Below are 20,532 nucleotides of genomic sequence, written 5' to 3'. Positions count from 1 at the left end.
CTTACCAGTCAAAACATATTATGACTTACTGATGCAAAAATTTAAGCTTAGGGATAACAGTACAATCCTATTCCAGAGTTCATATCGACCTTGATGTTTACAGCCAGGCTTGATATAACTAGTATAAACAATACAAGGGTTTACAACCTTGATGTTGGATCAGGACACCCCAATGGTGTAACCACCATTAAAGGTTCATTTGTTCAACAACTAAAATCCTACATGATCTGAGTTCAGTTCAGTCCCTCAGTCGTGTCCAACTCTTTGCGACCCCATGGACTGCAGCACGCCAGACTTCCCTGTCCATCACCAACTCCCGGAGTTTGCTCAAACTCATGTCCACTGAGTCAGTGATGCCATCCAACCATCTCATCTTCTGTCATCTCTGAGTTCAGACTGAAGTAATCCAGTTGGTTTTTATTATATACTTCTTTCAGTATGGAGAAGAAGGCAATGGCAACCCACTCCAGTACTCTTGCCTGGAAAATCCCACGGACGGAGAAGCCTGGTAGGCTGCAGTCCATGGGGTCGCTAAGAGTCGGGCATGACTGAGCGACTTTATGAAAGAACAAGAGAAATAAGGTCTACTTTAAAAACTATGTTAAAACTAGTTAATGACACAGTCTCAACTTAACAGATACAAAACATCTACCCAAGACCAGGGTTTGTTAAGGTGGCAGAACCCAGAAATTGCATAAAACTTAAACCTTTATAGCCAGAGATTCAAATCTTCTCCCTAACAAACTGTTATAATTAATATCTTAATACTTATTATCCTCTTCTTTCAGTCATAGCATTCCTAACATTAACTGAATGAAAAATTTTAGGTTATATGCAACTGAAAAGGGTCAACTATCACAGGACCATATGGTCTATTACAACCCACTGCTGAACAGTCATTTTATTCATTAAGGAACCACTATGACCAGCTGAACCCTCCATTTCCATATTCATCATTTGTACCAATCGTAGCCCTAACTCTAACCCGAATCATGTGAATCCCCCTAGCTATACCCTACCCCCTCATTAATATAAGTCTAGGAGAGCAGTTCTCCTGGGTTTCCTTACCCTACTGCTCTCCACCCAGGTGCCCTTTCCCAATAAAATCTCTTGCTTTGTGAGCACGTGTCTCCTTGGACAATTCATTTCCGAGTATTAGACAAGAGCCCAGTTTTGGGCCCTGAAAGGGGTCCCTCTTCCTGCAACAAATGGCGACTCTGGTGGGGACTCTTCTTTGCTGAGACTGACATCCTGCCACTTGGGGTACTCAGGGGCCAGCTTGCCTGCCAATGGACCAGACCAGTGGCCACAACAGGAACCCTTTTGTCCCTGGTCTCCTCCTGATGCAGACAACTGGCTAGAGTGCCCCGACTGGTAAGGAACAAGAGACTTTGTTGACCTCTCTCCCCTTCCCTCTCTCTTTCCTCTCCTTAACCCTTCCTATCCTTCCGTTTTAGTCCCTCAGTCCTGGACGCAGGAATCTGGTCAAAGGGCCCTCAGCCTGAGCTGAGGATTGGAGACTGATCACCTCCTCTTGGCAGAGAACTCGAATTCTGGTTCTGGTCTGGTCTGATTTCTGGTAGGGTCGAGTTCTGGTCCTCCCGTCTCTGGAGGCTCAGGGAAAAGTCCCATAACACCTGGGTATCTGTAGGTGGCAGGAGACATCTGTAAGGCCATCCCTTTCACTCCCCCTCGCCCCTGCCTCCTCCCCCTTCTTCTTTCAACCTGGCTTCCTTTCCTCCCTTGAAATCTTTGATGTTAGTACTTGGATCTGAAGTTCTGTGTCTCTATAGGTTTTCTGAGAGACTGTATTCTTGTATTTAAGGGCTTCCCTGTTGGTGCAGAGGCTAAAGCGTCTGCCTGCAATATGGGAGACCTGGGTTCAATCCCTGGGTCAGGAAGATCCCCTAGAGAAGGAAATGGCAACTCACTCCAGTATTCTCGCCTGGAGAATCCCATGGATGGAGGAGCTTGGTGGGCTACAGTCCGCGGGTCGCAAAGAGTCGTACACAACTGAGTGACTTCACTTTCACTTCACTTTCAGAAGTATTATTTATAGTTATATAAAGCCTAGCTGTAAACTCCACCTTATGAGCTGGATGGGCTTCCAACTCAAAATACTTACTAATTGTGCTGCCTGATGAGCAGCAGCACAATTTCATATGAAGCAACACTAGTAATTATTCTGTTATAGGTTCTCTTAATAAATAGATCTTTCACCCTTAAAACCCTCATCACAAGAACATTTACAAATAATCTTCCCATCATGACCCCTAGTTATATGATTTATTTCCACTCTAGCAGAAACTAACTGAGCTTTTTTTTGACTTAACAGAAAACTCTGAACTTGTATCAGGTTTCAACACAGAATATGCAGCAGGTACGTTTGTTGTATTTTTCTTAAGCAGACATTATCAGAATAAACATTTTTACAATAATCCTGTTGCTAGGAGCACTCCATAGCCCTATATACCAGATCTATACACAACCAACTTCATTATCAGAACACTATCACTAACAATCTTTTCCTATGAATTTGGAAAAAAAATTTCATACTACTAACGCTTGTTGTTGTTGTTCAGTTGCTAAGTTGTGTCCAATTCTTTGCAAACCCATGAACTGCAGCACAACAGGCTTCCCTGTCCTTCAATATCTCCCAGAATAGCTCTAACTCATGTCCATTGAGTTCGTGATGCCATGTAATGCTAGTCCAAATCATATGACACGTCTCATTATATTATTATAATATCAGGCTTCTACAGTACCAACCATCCCTCCATAAACATAAGAAGTATGTCTGATAAAAGTCACTTTGATAGTAAATAGAGGTTTAAATTCTCTTAACTTTAGAATCATAGGAATTGAACCTACCCTTAAGAACTCAAAATTCTTTCTGCTACCATATAATACCATATTCTATAGGAAAGTCAGCTAAATGAGCCATTAGGCCCATCCCTAAAATGTTGGTTTATACCCTTCCTGTACTAATAAATCCCATCACATTATCATCATCCTAATAACCATTATCTTAGGAATCATGACAACCAGATCCCACTGACTATTAATCTGAATTGCTTTTGAAATATACTAGCCATTCAGTTCAGTTCAGTTCAGTTGCTCAGTCGTGTCCGACTTTGCGACCCCATGGATTGCAGCAAGCCAGGCTTCCCTGTCCATCACCAACTCCTGGACCGTATTCAAACTCATGTGCATTGAGTCAGTGATGCCATCCAACCATCTCATCCTCTGTCATCCCCTTCTCCTCCTGCCTTCAATCTTTCTCAGATAGCTGGTAAGAAGTTGCTGTATAACACAGGGAGCCTAGCCTGGCACTCTGTGAAAAAACAACCAAAAAAGTGTTGAGAGAGACATGAGAATTTCAAAACCCAGAAGTCATGGAAAAACAGTAGACATACTGATTATATAAAAATTAAAATTTTCTGAATGATAAAGTGACAAACTAAGAAGAAAAGAATGCCAGGTCTATGACATAGTAAGCCAGCCCACTCCAGTACCCTTGCCTGGATGTAGGAGCCTGGCGGGCTGCCGTCTATGGGGTCACACAGAGTCGAACACGACTGAAGCGACTTAGCAGCATTAGCTGCAAGCCAACCTCCTGAATATGTAGGTAGCATTTACAGACCAAGAAAAGGAAAAGTACAACCAATAACAAAATGGGCAAAGTATTTTTATCAAACAGTTCACATAAAAATCAGTAAATATACTTATTGTTCATTTGTATTTCTATTTAAATTCTTAGCCCATCTTTTTTAGTCTGGTTATTATTCTCTTATTAAGCTACAGCAATTCTTATATATTTTAGAGATTTTGTGATGCGAAAGTCGCTCAGTTGTGTCCTACTCTCTGCATGGAATTCTCCAGGCCAGAATACTGGAGTGGGTAGCCTCCTTCCCAACCCAGGGATCAAACCCAGGTCTTCCACATTGCAGGCAGATTCTTTACCAGTTCAGCCACAAGGGATTAACCCTTATCAGATATGTTTTGCAAATATTTTTCCTCATTCCACAAGCTGCCTTTTCACTATTTTGATTATTTCCTTTGTGTGCAGAAGCTTTTTAGTTTGATGTATATTTCCATTTGTCTCTTTTTGCTTTTGTTGCCTGTGTTTTTCCTGTCATACCCATGATATCACTGCCAAGAACAATGTCATGAAGCTTCCTCCTCCTTTTTTTCTAGCAGTTTTACAGTTTCAGACCTTAAGTTTGTCTTTAGTCTGTTTTAAGTTGATTTTTTATAAGATAAAGTCCCAATTTCATTACTTTGCATGTTGACATCCAATTTTCTCAACATTTTTAAATAGACTCTCTCTCCCCCATTGTGGATTCTTGGCACTCTTATTAAATATCAGTTGGCATATATGCATGGATTTATTTCTGGAGTCTGAATCTGCCTGCCAATACAGGAGACACAAGTTTGATTCCTGGGTGGGGAAGATCCCCTGGAGGAAGGAAATGGCAACCCACTCCAGTATTCTTGCCTGGGAAATCCCATGGACAGAAGAGCCTGACAGGCTATAGTCCATGGAGTCGCAAAGAGTTAGACATGACTTAGTAACTAAACAACAACAATTCTGTTCCATAGGCCTGTATTTGTGTCCTTATGCCAGTGACATACTGTTTTGGTTACTGTAGTTTTTTGGTAATATATTTTGAAATCAGAATGTGTGATGTCTACAGCTTTGTTCTTCTTTCTCAAGACTGATATGTCTATGTATGGCCTTTTGTGGTTCCATCTGAATTTAGAGTTGTTTATTATTTCTATAAAAAAATACCATTGTAAAATTTTGATAAAGATTGCATTGTCAACATCAAAAATCTTTGGAGAATTGAAAATCAAAGCCACAGTAAGACATCATCTTATACATGTTAGGATGGTATGGAGAAATGGAGTATTTTCTGCCCTATCAATTCACAACGATGTCACAGCGAGGAACTAAGGATTTGAGTAATCAAATTGCAGGATGCTGGCCCCAGATAGCTGAGATGCATAAGAAAGGAGTGATATCAATAAGCCCAGACTTAGAAAATGATTTCAATATAAAAATGATTTCAGTAAGCCCATACATAGAATTTCAGTAAGAAAATGATCTCACTAAGCCCATACATAGAAAAGTGCTAAATTTCTTGAAATAATCTGGTTTTCCTTAATTAACAATAATCTTTTGATGTTTAGACTACCTGCCCCTTGCTGCAAACTTCTATATAAGCAGACTCCTCCCCCTGATTTCTTGGAACAGCTGTCTCAGGGTTACTAGAGATGCTGTCTCCCGAGCCTGAAGTCCTAAAAAATTCCCACCAAATAAAGCAAAACTCTCACCTTCTAGGTTGTGACTACTTTTTTAAGTTGACTACTTTTTGGCTATTATCCAAAAACCAAAAGATAGTGTTGACGAGGATGTGGAAAAAATGGAATTGAATTGAAAAGTAAGTATAAATATAGACTAGAGTTCAAAGACTTCACATTAAAAAATGCAAAATATTTTAAATATATTTGGAATAAATAAAATATATTTTGAAGTCGATTTCACTTTATCTTTTTAAATGTTTAGCTACCAAAAAATTATAAATTATATACATGGTTTGTGTTATATTTCTGCTGGAACATACTATTTAATACCAAGAGTGTTTTTACTGAAGTCAGGTTTGGCACAGTAAGTCTGCCAATGTTTGAATCCCCAAAACTTGCTAAGAACATACCAATATGTTCGATTTTTTCATCAATGACCTCACAGTGGTATGGCCACCGTGTTGGGCTCAGCGGACCAGAAGACGAGACACCATATAAATCTCGTGGTTTACGAAGACGTGGCACCCATCTCCCTAGCTGATATTCCAATAGTATCTGTGTAGTCCGGGGGAAAAATGGGTCACTAATAGAGTCAGCTGAAAAAGGATTCAAACACAATCATGAGTGATAAGAAGGATAAACCCCAATTCCTATAATTATTTTACATAGTCTTTTTTCTAATAACATTAATTTATGAATACTTGTGGATATTGTTATAAAATGTTATATTTCATGGCATTTAAAAAAATAAAAGATTAATGAAATTTTAAAATAATTTTCGCAATAGCTAGAAAATATCTGTTGGCCTTATATGCTATTAATTTATGCTAAATTCTCACTGCTACCCCCAAAATACCTGTTTCTTACAATTTTTCTAGCAAACTGTCTATGGTTAAGCCTTCTTAAACTTAATCAAACTGAAGTGAAGTGAAGTGAAGTCGCTCAGTCGTGTCCGATTCTTTGTGACCCCGTGGACTGCAGCCCAGCAGCTCCTCTGTCCATGGGATTTTCCAGGCAAGAATACTGGAGTGGGTTGCCATTTCTTCCTCCAGGGGATCTTCCCGACCCGGGAATCAAACCCAGGTCTCCCGCAATGCGGGCAGGTGCAGGCAGACGCTTTAACCTCTGAGCCACCAGGGCTGCAACATTTGTTTAATGCATTAAAAGACACACACTGACCTTAATTCCTGACCACCTACTAGAACTATATTCTCAGAGCTTGCAAGTGAACTCTGATACAACTTCTCAATTCTCATTTCAGGGTCATTATGTGATATAACCCCAGGAACATATTTGCATAAAGTACGAGGTTGTTCCAAGTAGGTAATGCAGTGGCCATCTTTTTATGGGATAATTATGGACCATCAATGTGATGTTGATAATCATACCTCTTTAAGCTCTGTTCCCTTGTTTTTTTAATGATGCTACACTTCCTAGTTTTCTTCTGTTTTCCACATACTTGGTTCTCCATTTTTTCTCACTGACTTCTTTGCTCTTTCACCTCTGAAATGTGGGTTTTTAGATTTAATTTTTGGCTATTTTTTGTACAATAGCAGATATACCAATGGCAACCCACTCCAGTATTCTTGCCTGGAGACTCCTGTGGACAGAGGAGCCTAATGGGCTGCCGTCTATGGGGTCGCACAGAGTCGGACATGACTGAAGCAACTTAGTAGCAGCAGCAGCAGATATATCAATTGGACTAGGAGTCAGACAAACTGAGTTCTATTCTACCACTCTGTTTTTATATGATTTTGGTTGGCCAATCAGCCTCTTTGAACATAAATCTTACTATATGCAAATAAGGGATAATAATACCTTCCCTTGCTACTTCTCAGAACTTTTACTTGGATCCATTTATCCAACAGTTATTAACCATCTAGCATTCCACTGTGTGAATAGAGGATATTTTGTCTAATTTACAGTATGACTCAAAAATGACAAGGTACCAATTTATGACTAAGAAAATAAAATTAGATTTGTACCTCTCACTATTTTGTAAATTCATACAGAAATTAAATATAAAAATTCAAACAAGTAGGTAAAAGGACTTAGAGGAAATTTAGAAGATGATATTCATGATCTTGGCATAGAGAAGGTCTTTGTAGCTTTTAAACAGGTATAAAAATAAAGAGCCATAAATAAGTAACAACAAATTTAACATCAAAATAATTCTAAGTAACAGAAACAATGTAAACAAAGTTAACAAAGAATCATTATGAATGGGCAATTCATAACAAGGTAGAATATAAATACTCAAGCATAGGAAACAATTCTCAATTTCTGTAGCAATCAAGAAAACGTTAGCTAAAATAGTGAGTTACCGTCTTTCTTCCAACAGATAGGCAAAATTTTAAAGAGAAAAATGTGGGGGAAGAAGTCTGCAAAATAGTACTATAAATTTTCTATGAGTATGGGTATAGGTATGTATACAAATGAAAAGACAAAGGTCTAGAAGGGTACATACCAAACTGAGAACAGTGGTTATCTCAAAAAGGAAGATCTGTTTTAGGATGGTGGTGAAAATGATCAAATAGAGATAAAAACCTTATCTTCAATTTCAGAATATCTCTGATATGTGAATATTTAGAAGAAATATTTTAATGTATATTTGAAAGTACTCTAAAACAGAGTAAAAATTTAAAAAATCAAGTATACATCAAGATGGTCATATACATGTACGTTTGCAAATGAATGACTTTATTATAGAAACTCTTCACACAGGCGTACTTCATTTTACATAAGGATGTATTTCCAAAACATAATGTTTAGGAAAATTAAAATTTGAATCATATTGTAGTTGCATTTAAAGGACTAATTATTTAAAGAAACGTCAAGGTGGACTTCCCTGGCATTCCAGTGGTTAAGACTATGCTCCCAATGCAGGGGGCATGGTTTGGATCCCTGGTCAGGGAACTAAGATCCTGCATGCCACCACACAGCATGGCCAGAAAAAAAAAAAAAATGCAATGTCAAGGTAAATTCTTATGTTAGGTGAAGTCCTCTATAATGACCACTTTCATTTAGTTTATATAAAAATCAAACAAACCTTAAAAGTTTGAACTTCAGGGGAAGATCAAGATGACAAAATAGGACCATGAGGTGCTCACCCCTCCCAACAAATACATTTAAGAAAACCTCCATGTGGCACAATTCTCAGAGAAAACTAACTGGAAACTGGCAGAAGGTCTCCGATATAACTAAAGCAGCAAGAAAGACCTTCATGTAACCTGGGAAGACAGATAAAAAGGGCACCAAGTCAGGTAGGACTTGTGCCTCTGAGAGGGATCTGTAAGGAAGAGAATGTTGCGTGGGCAGACCCTTACCCTGGGGAGGGAGCAGACAGACTCACAATCAGGGCATCCCTGTCCTGGGTCCTGCACAAGGAGACAAGCCCCCTTGCCTGCTGGGAAATCCACTGAGACGGAGAAAAGGGCTGGAGGAACCTAGACTCTTCCTGTGAGGGGTGCACGTGAGTTGGTTGACTGGGTGGAGCTGGCAGCTCTGCCTTGCACTGGCAGCCGCTGCCTTGCTGCACTTCCCAAACCGAAGGGGTGAGCACCCTGTCCCCACTCACTGCATACCACAACCTGGCATCAGATAAGGGCAAAGATTTCGTCTAACTACACAGAATCATACCAGGGTGCCTGGGTGTGATGCAGGCAGAGCTGTGAAGACCACTGTGTACACACTAGGCAGTGCCACAAGAATGTGTGAAGCAGCTAAGTGCTAAACCTTGGGTGCACAGGCCATGGTCAAGAATATGCCACAGCTTGTTTCCCAGTGACTGCACTCGGGCTCCGTCCACCCCACTGCAGCTCAGCGCCAGATGTGGGGCAGACAGGTCCAGGGAGAAGTGTGCCAGAGAGGCAGCCCAGGTCACAAGGTAGCAGCAGAGCCACCTCAATTCCTGCAGCCACAATGTCCATGTCCCCGGCCCCAGTCTACTCCACACCACAGCCCTGTACTGTATCTGGGACAAACACAATGGACAAAGGGATATGACTTTGAGCTGCTTCTGAGAGGAACTGTGATACTTACCCAAGTGATGCACAGGTGCACTGTGACCTCAGGAGCACACTAGCTTCCGCAATCACCTCCTTTAGGAAGGGGCAAACACTCAAAGGTAATGGAGCCTTTTCCAACCCAACCCTCAGCACTTCTACTCCAAAAACTGGGGAGCAGACAGAACCCAACTAGGCAGTGACGACCACAAAGAAAGAGGAACCCTAGCCTACATGGAGCACAGCCTCTAGACACTACGAAACCAATCACACCTCTTCACTTATCAAGGGGTCAAGTGACCAAGCTGCAAGTTCAAAAAGGAAGTTATAAAAATGCTAAAGAAACAATGCTATAGAAAGAAAATCCTAAATATGCTACCAGAGAAGTACTAGAACTCAATGAATTTGGTAAAGTTGCAGTATACAAAATTAACACACAGAAATATCTTGCGGAAATTCCTACACACTAACAATGAGAAATCAGAAAGAGAAATTAATGAAACAATTCCATTACCATCACATCAAAAATAATAACCTACCAAAGGAGACAAAAGACCTGTACTCTGAAAATTATTAATATCAGACACTTATGAAAGAAAGAGATGACACAAATAGATGGAAAGATATATGATGTTTTTGGATCAGAAGGATCAATCTTGTCAAAATGACTATACTACTACCCAAGGCAATCTACAGATTCAGTGCAATCCCTATCAAATTACCAATGGAGTTTTTCACAGAACTAGACAAAAACTTTTTTCAGTTTGTATGGAAACACAAAAGACCCCAAATAGCCAAAGCAATCCTGAGAAAGAAAAATGGAGGTAGAGGAATCAGGCTCCCTGACTTTAGACTATACTACAAATCAGTATGGTACTGGCACAAAACGCTGATGCTGGGAAAGACTGAAGGCAATACAAGAAGGGGACAACAGAGGATGCAATGGTTAGATAGTATCACTGACTCAGTGGACATGAAATATGAGCAAACTCCGGGAAACAGTGGAGGACAGAGGAGCCTGGCATGCTACAGTCTATGAGGTCACAAAGCTTCAGGTATGACTTAGCGACTGAACAACAACTGGCACAAAAATAAACATGTACATCAATGGAAAAAGACAGAAAACCCAGAAATAAGCCCCTACCCTTATGGTCAATTAATCTGTGACAAAGGAGGCAAGAATATACAATAAAGAAAACACAATCTTTCAATAAGTTGTGCTGGGAAAACCGGACAGCTACATGTAAAAGAATGAAATTAGAAAGTTCTCTAACACCATACACAAAAATAAATTCAAAATGGATCTTCCTGACCCAGGGATTGAACCTGGGTCTCCTGCAATACAGTCAAGATTCTTTATGGTCTGGGCTGCCAAGGAAGCCCATAATTTATGTGATTATATGCTAAAGAGAGATGTTAGAATTACAGAAACTCCCTGCATTGATTTTTGCTTACTCATCTAAGACAGCAGGGATGAGCTGCTTCTTTATTCTGTAGTAAACATGGGACTGTTTTCATTTCTTGACTCTTCTGTAAATCTCTGTCAGTTTTTGGATCATAGGAAACTATGTTCAGGCCTCTGAGACTGGGCCCACCCCAACCCAAGGAGCAGGCTTGGTGGACTGCAGAGGGCATGATGGAGGTGTTCACTTCCTTTTCCTGTGCCCTAATCACTCAGACATGGCTTTGGCTTAAGCTTCGAGCCTTTATTCTACACCACAAACAATCCCCCATAAATTAAAACACATCAATCTCTTTGTGGACAGTGTCTCTTGAGTCTGGGCCAGTCTTCCCCAGGAGGTAGAGGGATATCCACACTTCTAGAGGTATCCTGAGGTTTCTATCAGAAAGGTCTGCTCAGCATCTTGCATTCTGGCAATCTCGCCTCAGTTCAGCTGATCAGTCATGTCTGACTCTTTGCGACCCCATGGACTGCAGCACGCCAGGCTTCCCTGTCCTTCATCAACTCACGGAGCTTGCTCAAACTCATGCCCATTGAGTCGGTGATGCCATCCAACTACCTCATCTTCTGTCATACCCTTCTCCTCCAGCCTTCAATCTTTCCCAGCATCAGTCTTCTTCCAGTGAGTCAGCTCTTCACATCAGGTGGCCAAAGTATTGGAGCTTCAGCTTCAGCATCAGTCCTTCCAATGAATATTTAAGATTGATTTCCTTTAGGATTGACTGGTTTGATCTCCTTGCAGTCCAAGGGACTCTCAAGAGTCTTCTCCAACACCACAGTTCAACAGCATCAATTCTTCGGCACTCAGCTTTCTTTACAGTCCAACACACACATCCATACATGACTACTGGAAAAACCATAGCTTTGAACTAGATGGACCTTTGTTGGCAAAGTAATGTCTCTGCTTTTGAATATGCTATCTAGGTTGGTCATGACTTCCCTTCCAAGGAGCAAGCGTCATTTAATTTCATGGCTACAGTCACCATCTGCAGTGATTTTGGAGCCCAAAAATGAGAGAGCAGATGGTGCTGTATGCAGGTCAAGAAGCATCAGTTAGAACTGGACATTGAACAACAGACTGGTTCCAAATCAGGAAAGGAGTACTTCAAGGCTGTATATTGTCACCCTGCTTATTTAACTTATATGCAGAATATATCATGCAAAATTCTGGGCTGGATGAAGCACAAGATGGAATCAAAATTGCCAGGAGAAATATCAATAACCTCAGATATGCAGATGGCACCACACTTATGGCAGAAAGTGAGGAAGAATTAAAAAGCCTCTTGATGAAAGTGAAAAGATGAGAGTGAAAAAGTTAGCTTAAAACTCAACATTCAGAAAACGAAGATCATGGCCTCTGGTTCCATCACTTCATGGCAAATAGATGGGGAAACAGTGGCTGACTTTATTTTTTGGGGCTCCAAAATCACTGCAGATGGTGGTCTGGTATTCCCATCTCTTTCAGAATTTTCCACATTTTATTGTGATCCACACAGTCAAAGGCTTTGGCATAGTCAATAAAGCAGAAATAGATGTTTTTCTGGAACTCTCTTGCTTTTTCAATGATCCAGTGGATGTTGGTAATTTGACCTCTGGTTCCTCGGCCTTTGCTAAAACCAGCTTGAACATCTGGAAGTTCATGGTTCACATACTTTTGGAGCCTCACTTGGAGAATTTTAAGCATTACTTTGCTGGCATGTGCTGCTGCTGCTGCTGCTACTAAGTCGCTTCAGTCATGTCCGACTCTGTGCAACCCCATAGACGACAGCCTACCAGGCTCCCCCATCCTTGGGATTCTCCAGGCAAGAACACTGGAGTGGGTTGCCATTTCCTTCTCCAGTGCATGAAAGTGAAAAGTGAAAGTGAAATCATTCAGTCGTGTCTGACCCTTCACAACCCCATGGACTGCTAGCGTGTGAGATAAGTGCAATTGTGTGGTAGTTTGAACATTCTTTGGCATTTCCTTTCTTTGGGATTGGAATGAAAATTGACCTTTTCCAGTCCTGTGGCCACTGCTGAGTTTTCCAAATTTGCTGGCATACTGAGTGGAGCACTTTTACAGCATCATCTTTTAGGATTTGAAAGAGCTCAACTGGAATTCCATCAACTCTACTAGCTTTGTTTGTGGTGATGCTTCCTAAGGCCCATTTGACTTCACATTCCAGGATGTCTGGCTTTAGGTGAGTGATCACACCATCATGGTTATCTGGGTCATGAAGATCTTTTTTCTATAGTTCTTCTGTGTATTTCTACCAGCTGTTCTTAACATCTTCTGCCTCTGTTAGGTCTATACCATTCCTGTCCTTTACTGTGACCATCTTTGCATGAAATGTTCCCTTGGTATCACTAATTTTCTTGAAGAGATAAAAAACTAAAAATAGAACCACCGTATGATCAAGCATCCCTTCACAGATCACAGCCTTGTCCTGAAGAAGGAGCTTGAATAACCCAAAGAAGCTATGAGCCATGCAGTGCAGGGCCACCCAATACAGATGGGTCATAGTGGAGAGTTCTGATAAAACGTGGTCCACTAGAGGACAGAATGACAAACCACTCCATCCAGTATTCTTGCCTGGAGAAACCCATGGACAGTATGAAAAGGCAAAAAGATACAACATTGGAAGGTGAGCCTGTCAGGTTCAGAGGTGTCCAATATACTACTGGGGAAGAGCCTAGGGCAATTACTAATAGCTCCAGAAAGAATGAAGCAGCAGGCCAAAGCAGAAACAACACTCAGCTGCGGATGTGTGTGATGGTGAAAGTAAAGTCGTATGCTGTAAAGAGCAATATTGCATAGGAATCTGGAATATTAGGTCCACATGGTGAAGAAGGAGATGGCAAGAGTGAACATCAGCATCTTAGGAATCAGTAAACTAAAATGGATGGGAATGAGTGAACTTAATTCAGGTGACCATTATGTCTACTACTGTGGGCAAGAATCCCTTAGAAAAAATGGAGCAGAATAGTAAGGAGAGATAAGGTGACCTTAAACGAACACTGCAAGAAAGCAGAAGAAAACAACAGAATGGGAAAGACTTAGAGAGCTCTTCAAGAAAACTGGAGATATAAAGGGAACATTTCATGCAAGGACAGCACAATAAATGACAGAAATGGCAAGGACCTAACAGCAGCAGAAGGTATTAAGAAGAGGTGGCAAGAATACACAGAAGAACTATACAAAAAAATGTATTAATGACCCAGATAACCATGATGGTGTGGTCACTCACTCACCTAGAGCCAGACATCCTGGAATGTGAAGTCTAGTGGGCCTTAGGAAGCAGTGCCATGAACAAAGCTAGGGGAGGTGATAGAATTCCAGCTAATCCTAAAAGATGATGCTGTTAAAGAGCTTCATTCACTATGTCAGCATTTTTAGAAAACTCAGCAGTGGCCAAAGGGCTGGAAAAGCTCAGTTTTCATTTCAATTCCAAAGAAGGACAGTACCAAAGAATGTTCAAAGTACTGCACAATTAGTGCTCATTTCACATGCCAGTAAGATTATGCTCAAAATCCTTCAAGCTAGGCTTCAGCAGTACACGAACTGAGAACTTCTAGATGTATAAGCTGGGTTTCGAAGAGGCAGAGGAACCAGAGATCAAACTGCCAAAATTCACTGGATCATAAAGAAAGCAAGGGATTTCCAGAAAAACATCTACTTCATTGATTACACTAAAGCCATTGACTGTGTAGATAACAATAAACTGGAAAATTCTTAAAGAGATGGGGATACCAAATCACCTTACTTGTCTCCTGAGAAATCTGTATGAGGGTCAAGAAGCAACAGTTAGAACCTTACATGGAATGACTGATTGGTTCAAAATTGGGAAAGGAGTATGGTAAGGCTGCATATTATCACCCTGTTTATTTAACTTATATGTGCCAGTGGTACAGAACCTGCCTGCCAATGCAGGAGACTGTAAGATGTGAGTTTCATCCCTGGGTCAGGAAGATCTTCTGGAGAAGAGCATGGCAACCCACTCCAGCATTCTTGCGTGAATCCCATGGATAGAGGAACCTGGTGGGCTACAGTCCACAGGGTTGCAAAGAGTTAGACATGACTCAAGTGACTTAGCACACATGATTTAGCATGCACACATGCAGAGTACATCATGCAAAATGACAGGTTGGATGAATCACAAGCTGGAATCAAGAATGACAGAAGAAATATTAACAACCTCAGATATGCAGATGATACTACTCTAATAGCAGAAAATGCAGAGGAACTAAAGAGCCTCTTGATAAGGGTGAAAGAGGAGAGTGAAAAAGCTGGCTTAAAACTCAACATTCAGAAAACTAAGATCATGGCATCCAGTCCCATCACTTCATGGCAAATTGAAGCGGAAAAGTGGAACAGTGACAGATTTTATTTTCTTGGGCTCCAAGAACACTCCAGATAGTGACTACAGCCATGAAATTAAAAGACTTGCTCCTTGGAAGGAAAGCTATGACAAACCTAGACAGCGTATTAAAAAGCAAAGACATCACTTTGCCCTCAAAGGTCCATCTAGTCAAAGCTATGGTTTTTCCAGTAGTCAATATGGATATGAGAGTTGGACCATAAAGAAAGCTGAGCATCAAAGAACTGATGCTTTTAAATTGTATTAGAGAAGAGTTTTTTGTTTTGTTTTTTTTTTTTTTTTTTAGAGAAGAGTTTTGAGAATCCATTCAACTGCAAGGAGATCAAGCCAGTCAATCCTAAAGGAAATCAACCCTGAATATTCATTGGAAGGACTGAAGCTGAAGCGCCAATACTTTGGCTACCTGATGCAGAGTCAACCCATTGGAAAAGACTTTGATGCTGGGAAAGACTGAATGCAAAAGGAGAAGTGGGTGGCAGAGAATGACATGGTTAGATAGCATCATCAACTCAATGGACATGAATTTGAGCAAACCCTGGGAGGTAGTGAAGGACAAGGAAGACTGGCAGGCTTAGTCCATGGGGTCACAAAGAGTTGGACTTAGTAACTGAACTTAGTTACTGAACAACAACAACATCATGATCTGGCAATCCCACTCCTGGGCATATATGCAGAGAAGACCATAATTCGAAAAGATAATGCACCCCAATGTTCATTTCAGTACTATTTACAATAGCCAAGACATGACAGCAAACTAAATGTCCATCAACAGAGGAATGGATAAGATGTGGTACATATATACAATGGAATACCACTCAGCTATAAAAAAGAACAAAATAATGTCATTTGTAGCAACATGGATGGACCTAGATATTATTATACTAAGTGAAGTAAGTCGGACAAAGACAAATATCATATGTATCACCAATATATGGAATCTAATTTTTAAAAATGATACAAACTTATTCATGAAACAGAAATAGACTGATAGATTTTGAAAACAAACATGGTAATCACAGGGGAAATGTTGTGGGGGAGGGATAAATAAGAAACTTGCACAGACTGCACCATGTGTAAGATAGATAACCAGCAAGGATCTACTGTATAACACAAGGAATTCTACTCAATATTCTGTAATAAACTTTATGAGAAAAGGATCTGAAAAAGAAATGAATATATGTATATGTATTACTGAATCACTTTGTTGCACACCTGATACTAACACAACACTGTAAATCAATTCCAATAAAATTTTATTCCAATAAATTTTTCCAATAAAATATTCCAATAAAATTTTAAAACAAACAAAAAGAACCCCAAACAATCTAGCCAAAAAATGAACAGAATACTTAAATAGATATTTTTCCAAAGAAGACACAGAGATGGCCAACAGGCACAGGAAAAGAGGCTCACCACTGATAATATTAGGGAAATGTAAATCAAAAGAACGATGAGGTTATCTCCTAACACAGGTCACAATGACTATCAAAAAGTCTGCAAAGAATAAAGCTGGAGAGGGTGTGGAGAAAAGGGAACGCTTATACACTGTTGGTAGGAATGTAAATTGGTGCAGCCACTATGGAAAACAGTATGGAAGTTTCTTAAAAAGCTAAAAATAGAACTGCCATATGATCCAGCAATCCCATTCCTGGGATTTATATCCAGAAATAACTAAAACTCTAATTAAAAAAGAGACATGTATCCCAATGTTCATAGCAGCACTATTTACAATAGCCTAGACTTGGAAGCTACCCAAGTCCCCATCAATAGATGACTGATTTAAGATGTATTGTATATAAACACATATATATATATAATAAAATATTACTCAGCCATAAAAATGAATGGGATATGGCCATTTGCAACAATATGGACCTCAAAAATACATGGATGGACCTTGAGAACATTATACCTGTATGTATGTAAGTCCAAGTTCCTTATTTACCCCTCCCCCACATTTCTCCTGTGGTAAACATGTTTGTTTTAAAAAATCTATCAGTCTATTTCTGTTTTGTAAATAAGTTCACTTGTATCATTTTTAAAAATACCTGTGAAGTAAGTTAGACAGAGGAAGACAAATGTCAATATAGTTTATATGTGGAATCTAAAAAATTCAATACATACAGATTTATAGACACAGAAAACAAATTTATGGTTATCACAGGGGAAAGGAAGTGGGAGGGATAAATTAGGAGTATGGGATTAACAACCTACTATACATAAAATAGATAAAAACGAGGCTTTACTGAATAACACAGGCAATTACATTATCTTCTAATAATCTATAATGGAAAATAATGTGAAAAACTATATATATTATATATATAACTGAGTCATTTTTCTGTATACCTGAAACAGAATATTGTAAATCTCCTATACTGCAATTTAAAAAAAAATGTTCAAACTCCAAAATACTTTTTATTAAAAATACATCTCTCCTTACCAATAACAGAATAATAATTCCTGTGTTATTCATTCTGACTTTTTTTTCTAGCTTTCTCTCATTTTTCATCTACTTAAGGTCTTATCAGAAAGAGAATGGAGAATATATGAATAATTTCAAACCTGTTAAAAGTGCACACTGATGGATGTCTTCATTTACAAACTTCATAAAGGTATCCTCATCCTAAAACAAGAGAATTTTAAAATATTTCTATTTTAAAAACAGCTTTCCAATCCAGAAATATTTTACATCTTAATGCTTAGAACTGAGTGTGTCATTAATCTTTAACAAACGAAAAAGGATTATTATCAGCTGTTGGTCTCAAATCACCCAACACTTTGAATATCCTGAAACAAAGTTTTCATCTTTTATTTCTCTTCTTCCACAGGCAAGGCCATATTAATGATTGTAGAGAAGAAATAGTTTAAAGATTCTTGATAAGCCTGGCAAAACAACTCAAATTCAACATAAAATTAACTGGAAAATGGAAGAAAGACAAGAAACCCAGAAAGCCGCGGACTTAATGGATTATACCTCATTTACGTAGTTTATTTTGGGACCTTAACTTACATAGATAATTTATACTTTACCAAAATGTGAAGGGAATTTCTTAGAAATATGTGCTGGAACCAGAAGAAATATCTTTAACTACTGCTAAACTATTTTGTTTAGAAAGAGATAGTTTCCCCCCTCCCGGCTTTCTTCCTCTATGTACTTTTGCTACATCACTGCCACATGAAACCTATTACGGTGACACACAGCAGGTTTAGAAATAGGAGGTCCTACTATTAAGATAACTCAGAGAAGTCTTACCTAAAATACTTTCTCAAAAAAAACCCCAATATAGATTCTCTTTTTACATAGGGCATACTGCACACAGTAACAGCTTTGCTTTCAATCAATTTATTTCCCAACTTCAGTGACAAGTGATTTAAATATCCAATTGATTGTTAGTCAATTGAATTTATAACATTTTTACTGGGAATTTGTATTTTATAACAAGTTTTAAGTAGGATAAAGTTGAGAAAAACATACTGATTCATCTTCATCACTGATTGTTCTGTCTGAATAGTCTTCCTTTTCTGAATCTTCTGACATCTCTTCCAATATCTGGCTCAAAATTTCTTTTATTATGTACGTCGGCTATAAAACAATTTGTAAGGAACTTGTTTGGCAGTTTTCTTTTTAAGCACACATTAAAATGTTTATCCCAAATATATTCAATTAATAGTGACAAAAGTTTTCTCTATAAAGGAAATTAGGACACAGCTAATTAAACCTTTACTTTCAAAGATTTAAATACATTTTCTATTTTTATTACAGACAAAAAACACAAAAGAAAAAACCAGTAATTTAACTGAAAAAGGAATTTTCAGGGTACAAAGCCAAATCATCTACATCCTCTATTTACAATTAAATATCATACAGCGATAGAAAGTTCAGAATGAGCCTGAGGAATTAAAAAGCATGAATCAAAGAAAATTTACAATTACTGATTCAGGCATTGAGTTTCAACAATATAGTTATTTTTTTCTGCGTAATTTTTCAAATGAAAATAGGCTTTTATTCTCTGTATTTTGGTTGATATTCTGTAGATACTGTCCGTTCTAAATATTCGGTTTAAGTCTTACTGGAATTTCAATCGTTATCAGAAGGCTGTACTGACAACGACCATTAATCCTCCCTATGCGAGTATTCTCTTAAATGGCAAAGACAATGAAATAATAGAAATCGCTTGTCAAGAGTCTACTATTTTTGAGAGACTAAAGGAATTTACTAATTTTGAAACTACTGGTTTACGCTCTTTTCTACAAAATAGGTTTTAGAGCGTGGACTACATAAAGCCGCTCTTTTCAGCAAAGTGTTTCGAGCGTGGACTATATAAAGCCCAAGCTCCACAGCGGAAAAACTACGAATACAACAGAGAAGTCTGTCTTATGGATGATACCTTCAGCAGTAAGAGACTAAAGGTTCCGTTTGGGGACCACAACTCCAATTTTGGAAAACTAAAATGGCCTCACCGACTCGATGGACGTGAGTCTGAGTGAACTCCGGGAGTTGCTGATGGAAAGGGAGGCCTGGCGTGCTGCGGTTCATGGGGTCGCAAAGAGTCGGACACGACTGAGCGACTGAACTGAACTGAAACTGGTATAAATCTTGGTTCTTTTTACGTGAAAATATGAGGCGCACCAACCTGCTGCAGGGTAAAACCTGAGCGGCAGGGACGCCACAGACACAGGCGGATCTAAGTGGCGCTCCCTCCGCGCGCGTCTTCTACCTCACAAGCGACACAGCCGGCACCGCCCCGCCCAGACGTGCGGGGGCCTTCCGCGGGCAGGAACAACTTCCTCGGCTGGAAGGACAGGGAAGCCACAATTCCCGGGCGGCCCAAGTGTTCCTCCCACACTCATTTCGCGACCCAGCAGTGGGGGGAAGGGCACATTTTCTCGGGCGCTATCTTTCCCCTTAGGGACTGTCCCCCTCGGCACTTCCCTGTCCCGTCGCGGCCACCTCCCCCTCGCCCAGAGTCTCCCGGCCAGGTCAGTCGTTCCGCGGCCCGGCAAGCCGCCTTTTCCGTGCCGGGAGCCGCAGCGCTGCCCCAGACGCCAACAGCCCCGACACTGGGTAAAACGCTACTGCAGTTGAGCAGCCCCCGCCACGCCCTTCACTTCGCGGCGCGCCGCACTCGTTACCAGGGCAACGGGGTCACCTCGCGAGACCTCGGGCAGACCTAGCTACACAGCATTTCAGTTGAAGTAAAGAAGCACAGGCTGGAATCAAGATTGCCGGGAGAAATATCAATAACCTCAGATATGCACATGACACCGCCCTTATGGCAGAAAGTGAAGAGGAACTAAAAAGCCTCTTGATGAAAGTGAAAGAGGAGAGTGAAAAAGTTGGCTTAAAGCTCAACATTCAGAAAACGAAGATCATGGCATCTGGTCCCATCATTTCATG

General features: G+C 39.9%; 1 protein-coding gene across 5 annotated transcripts in view; it reads right to left on the bottom strand.

Annotated features, from left to right (window-relative positions):
* Positions 1 to 20,253, bottom strand: part of AGBL3 (AGBL carboxypeptidase 3) — a 103,977-nt gene extending 83,724 nt beyond the window's left edge. Inside the window, exons 1-4 of one of the 5 annotated variants that reach the window (XM_069588443.1) lie at positions 19,769 to 20,066; positions 18,610 to 18,717; positions 17,697 to 17,757; positions 5,718 to 5,903 (exon numbers count right to left, since the gene is read on the bottom strand). In XM_069588443.1, coding sequence (XP_069444544.1) covers positions 5,718 to 5,903; positions 17,697 to 17,757; positions 18,610 to 18,672 — 310 coding nt within the window. In that variant the 5' untranslated portion in view covers positions 18,673 to 18,717; positions 19,769 to 20,066. Of the gene's footprint in view, positions 1 to 5,717; positions 5,904 to 17,696; positions 17,758 to 18,609; positions 18,718 to 19,768 lie in introns of all 5 variants that reach the window. The other 4 variants (XM_069588441.1, XM_069588440.1, XM_069588439.1 and 1 more) reach the window with 4 other exon arrangements.
* Between the last annotated feature and the right edge of the window lie 279 nt (positions 20,254 to 20,532).

Source organism: Ovis canadensis, chromosome 4 (assembly GCF_042477335.2).
Source record: "Ovis canadensis isolate MfBH-ARS-UI-01 breed Bighorn chromosome 4, ARS-UI_OviCan_v2, whole genome shotgun sequence".
In the NCBI taxonomy this organism is placed as follows: domain Eukaryota; kingdom Metazoa; phylum Chordata; class Mammalia; order Artiodactyla; family Bovidae; genus Ovis; species Ovis canadensis.
The sequence above is the reverse complement of the archived record's forward strand: the minus strand, read 5'-3'. Positions and strand labels throughout refer to the sequence as shown.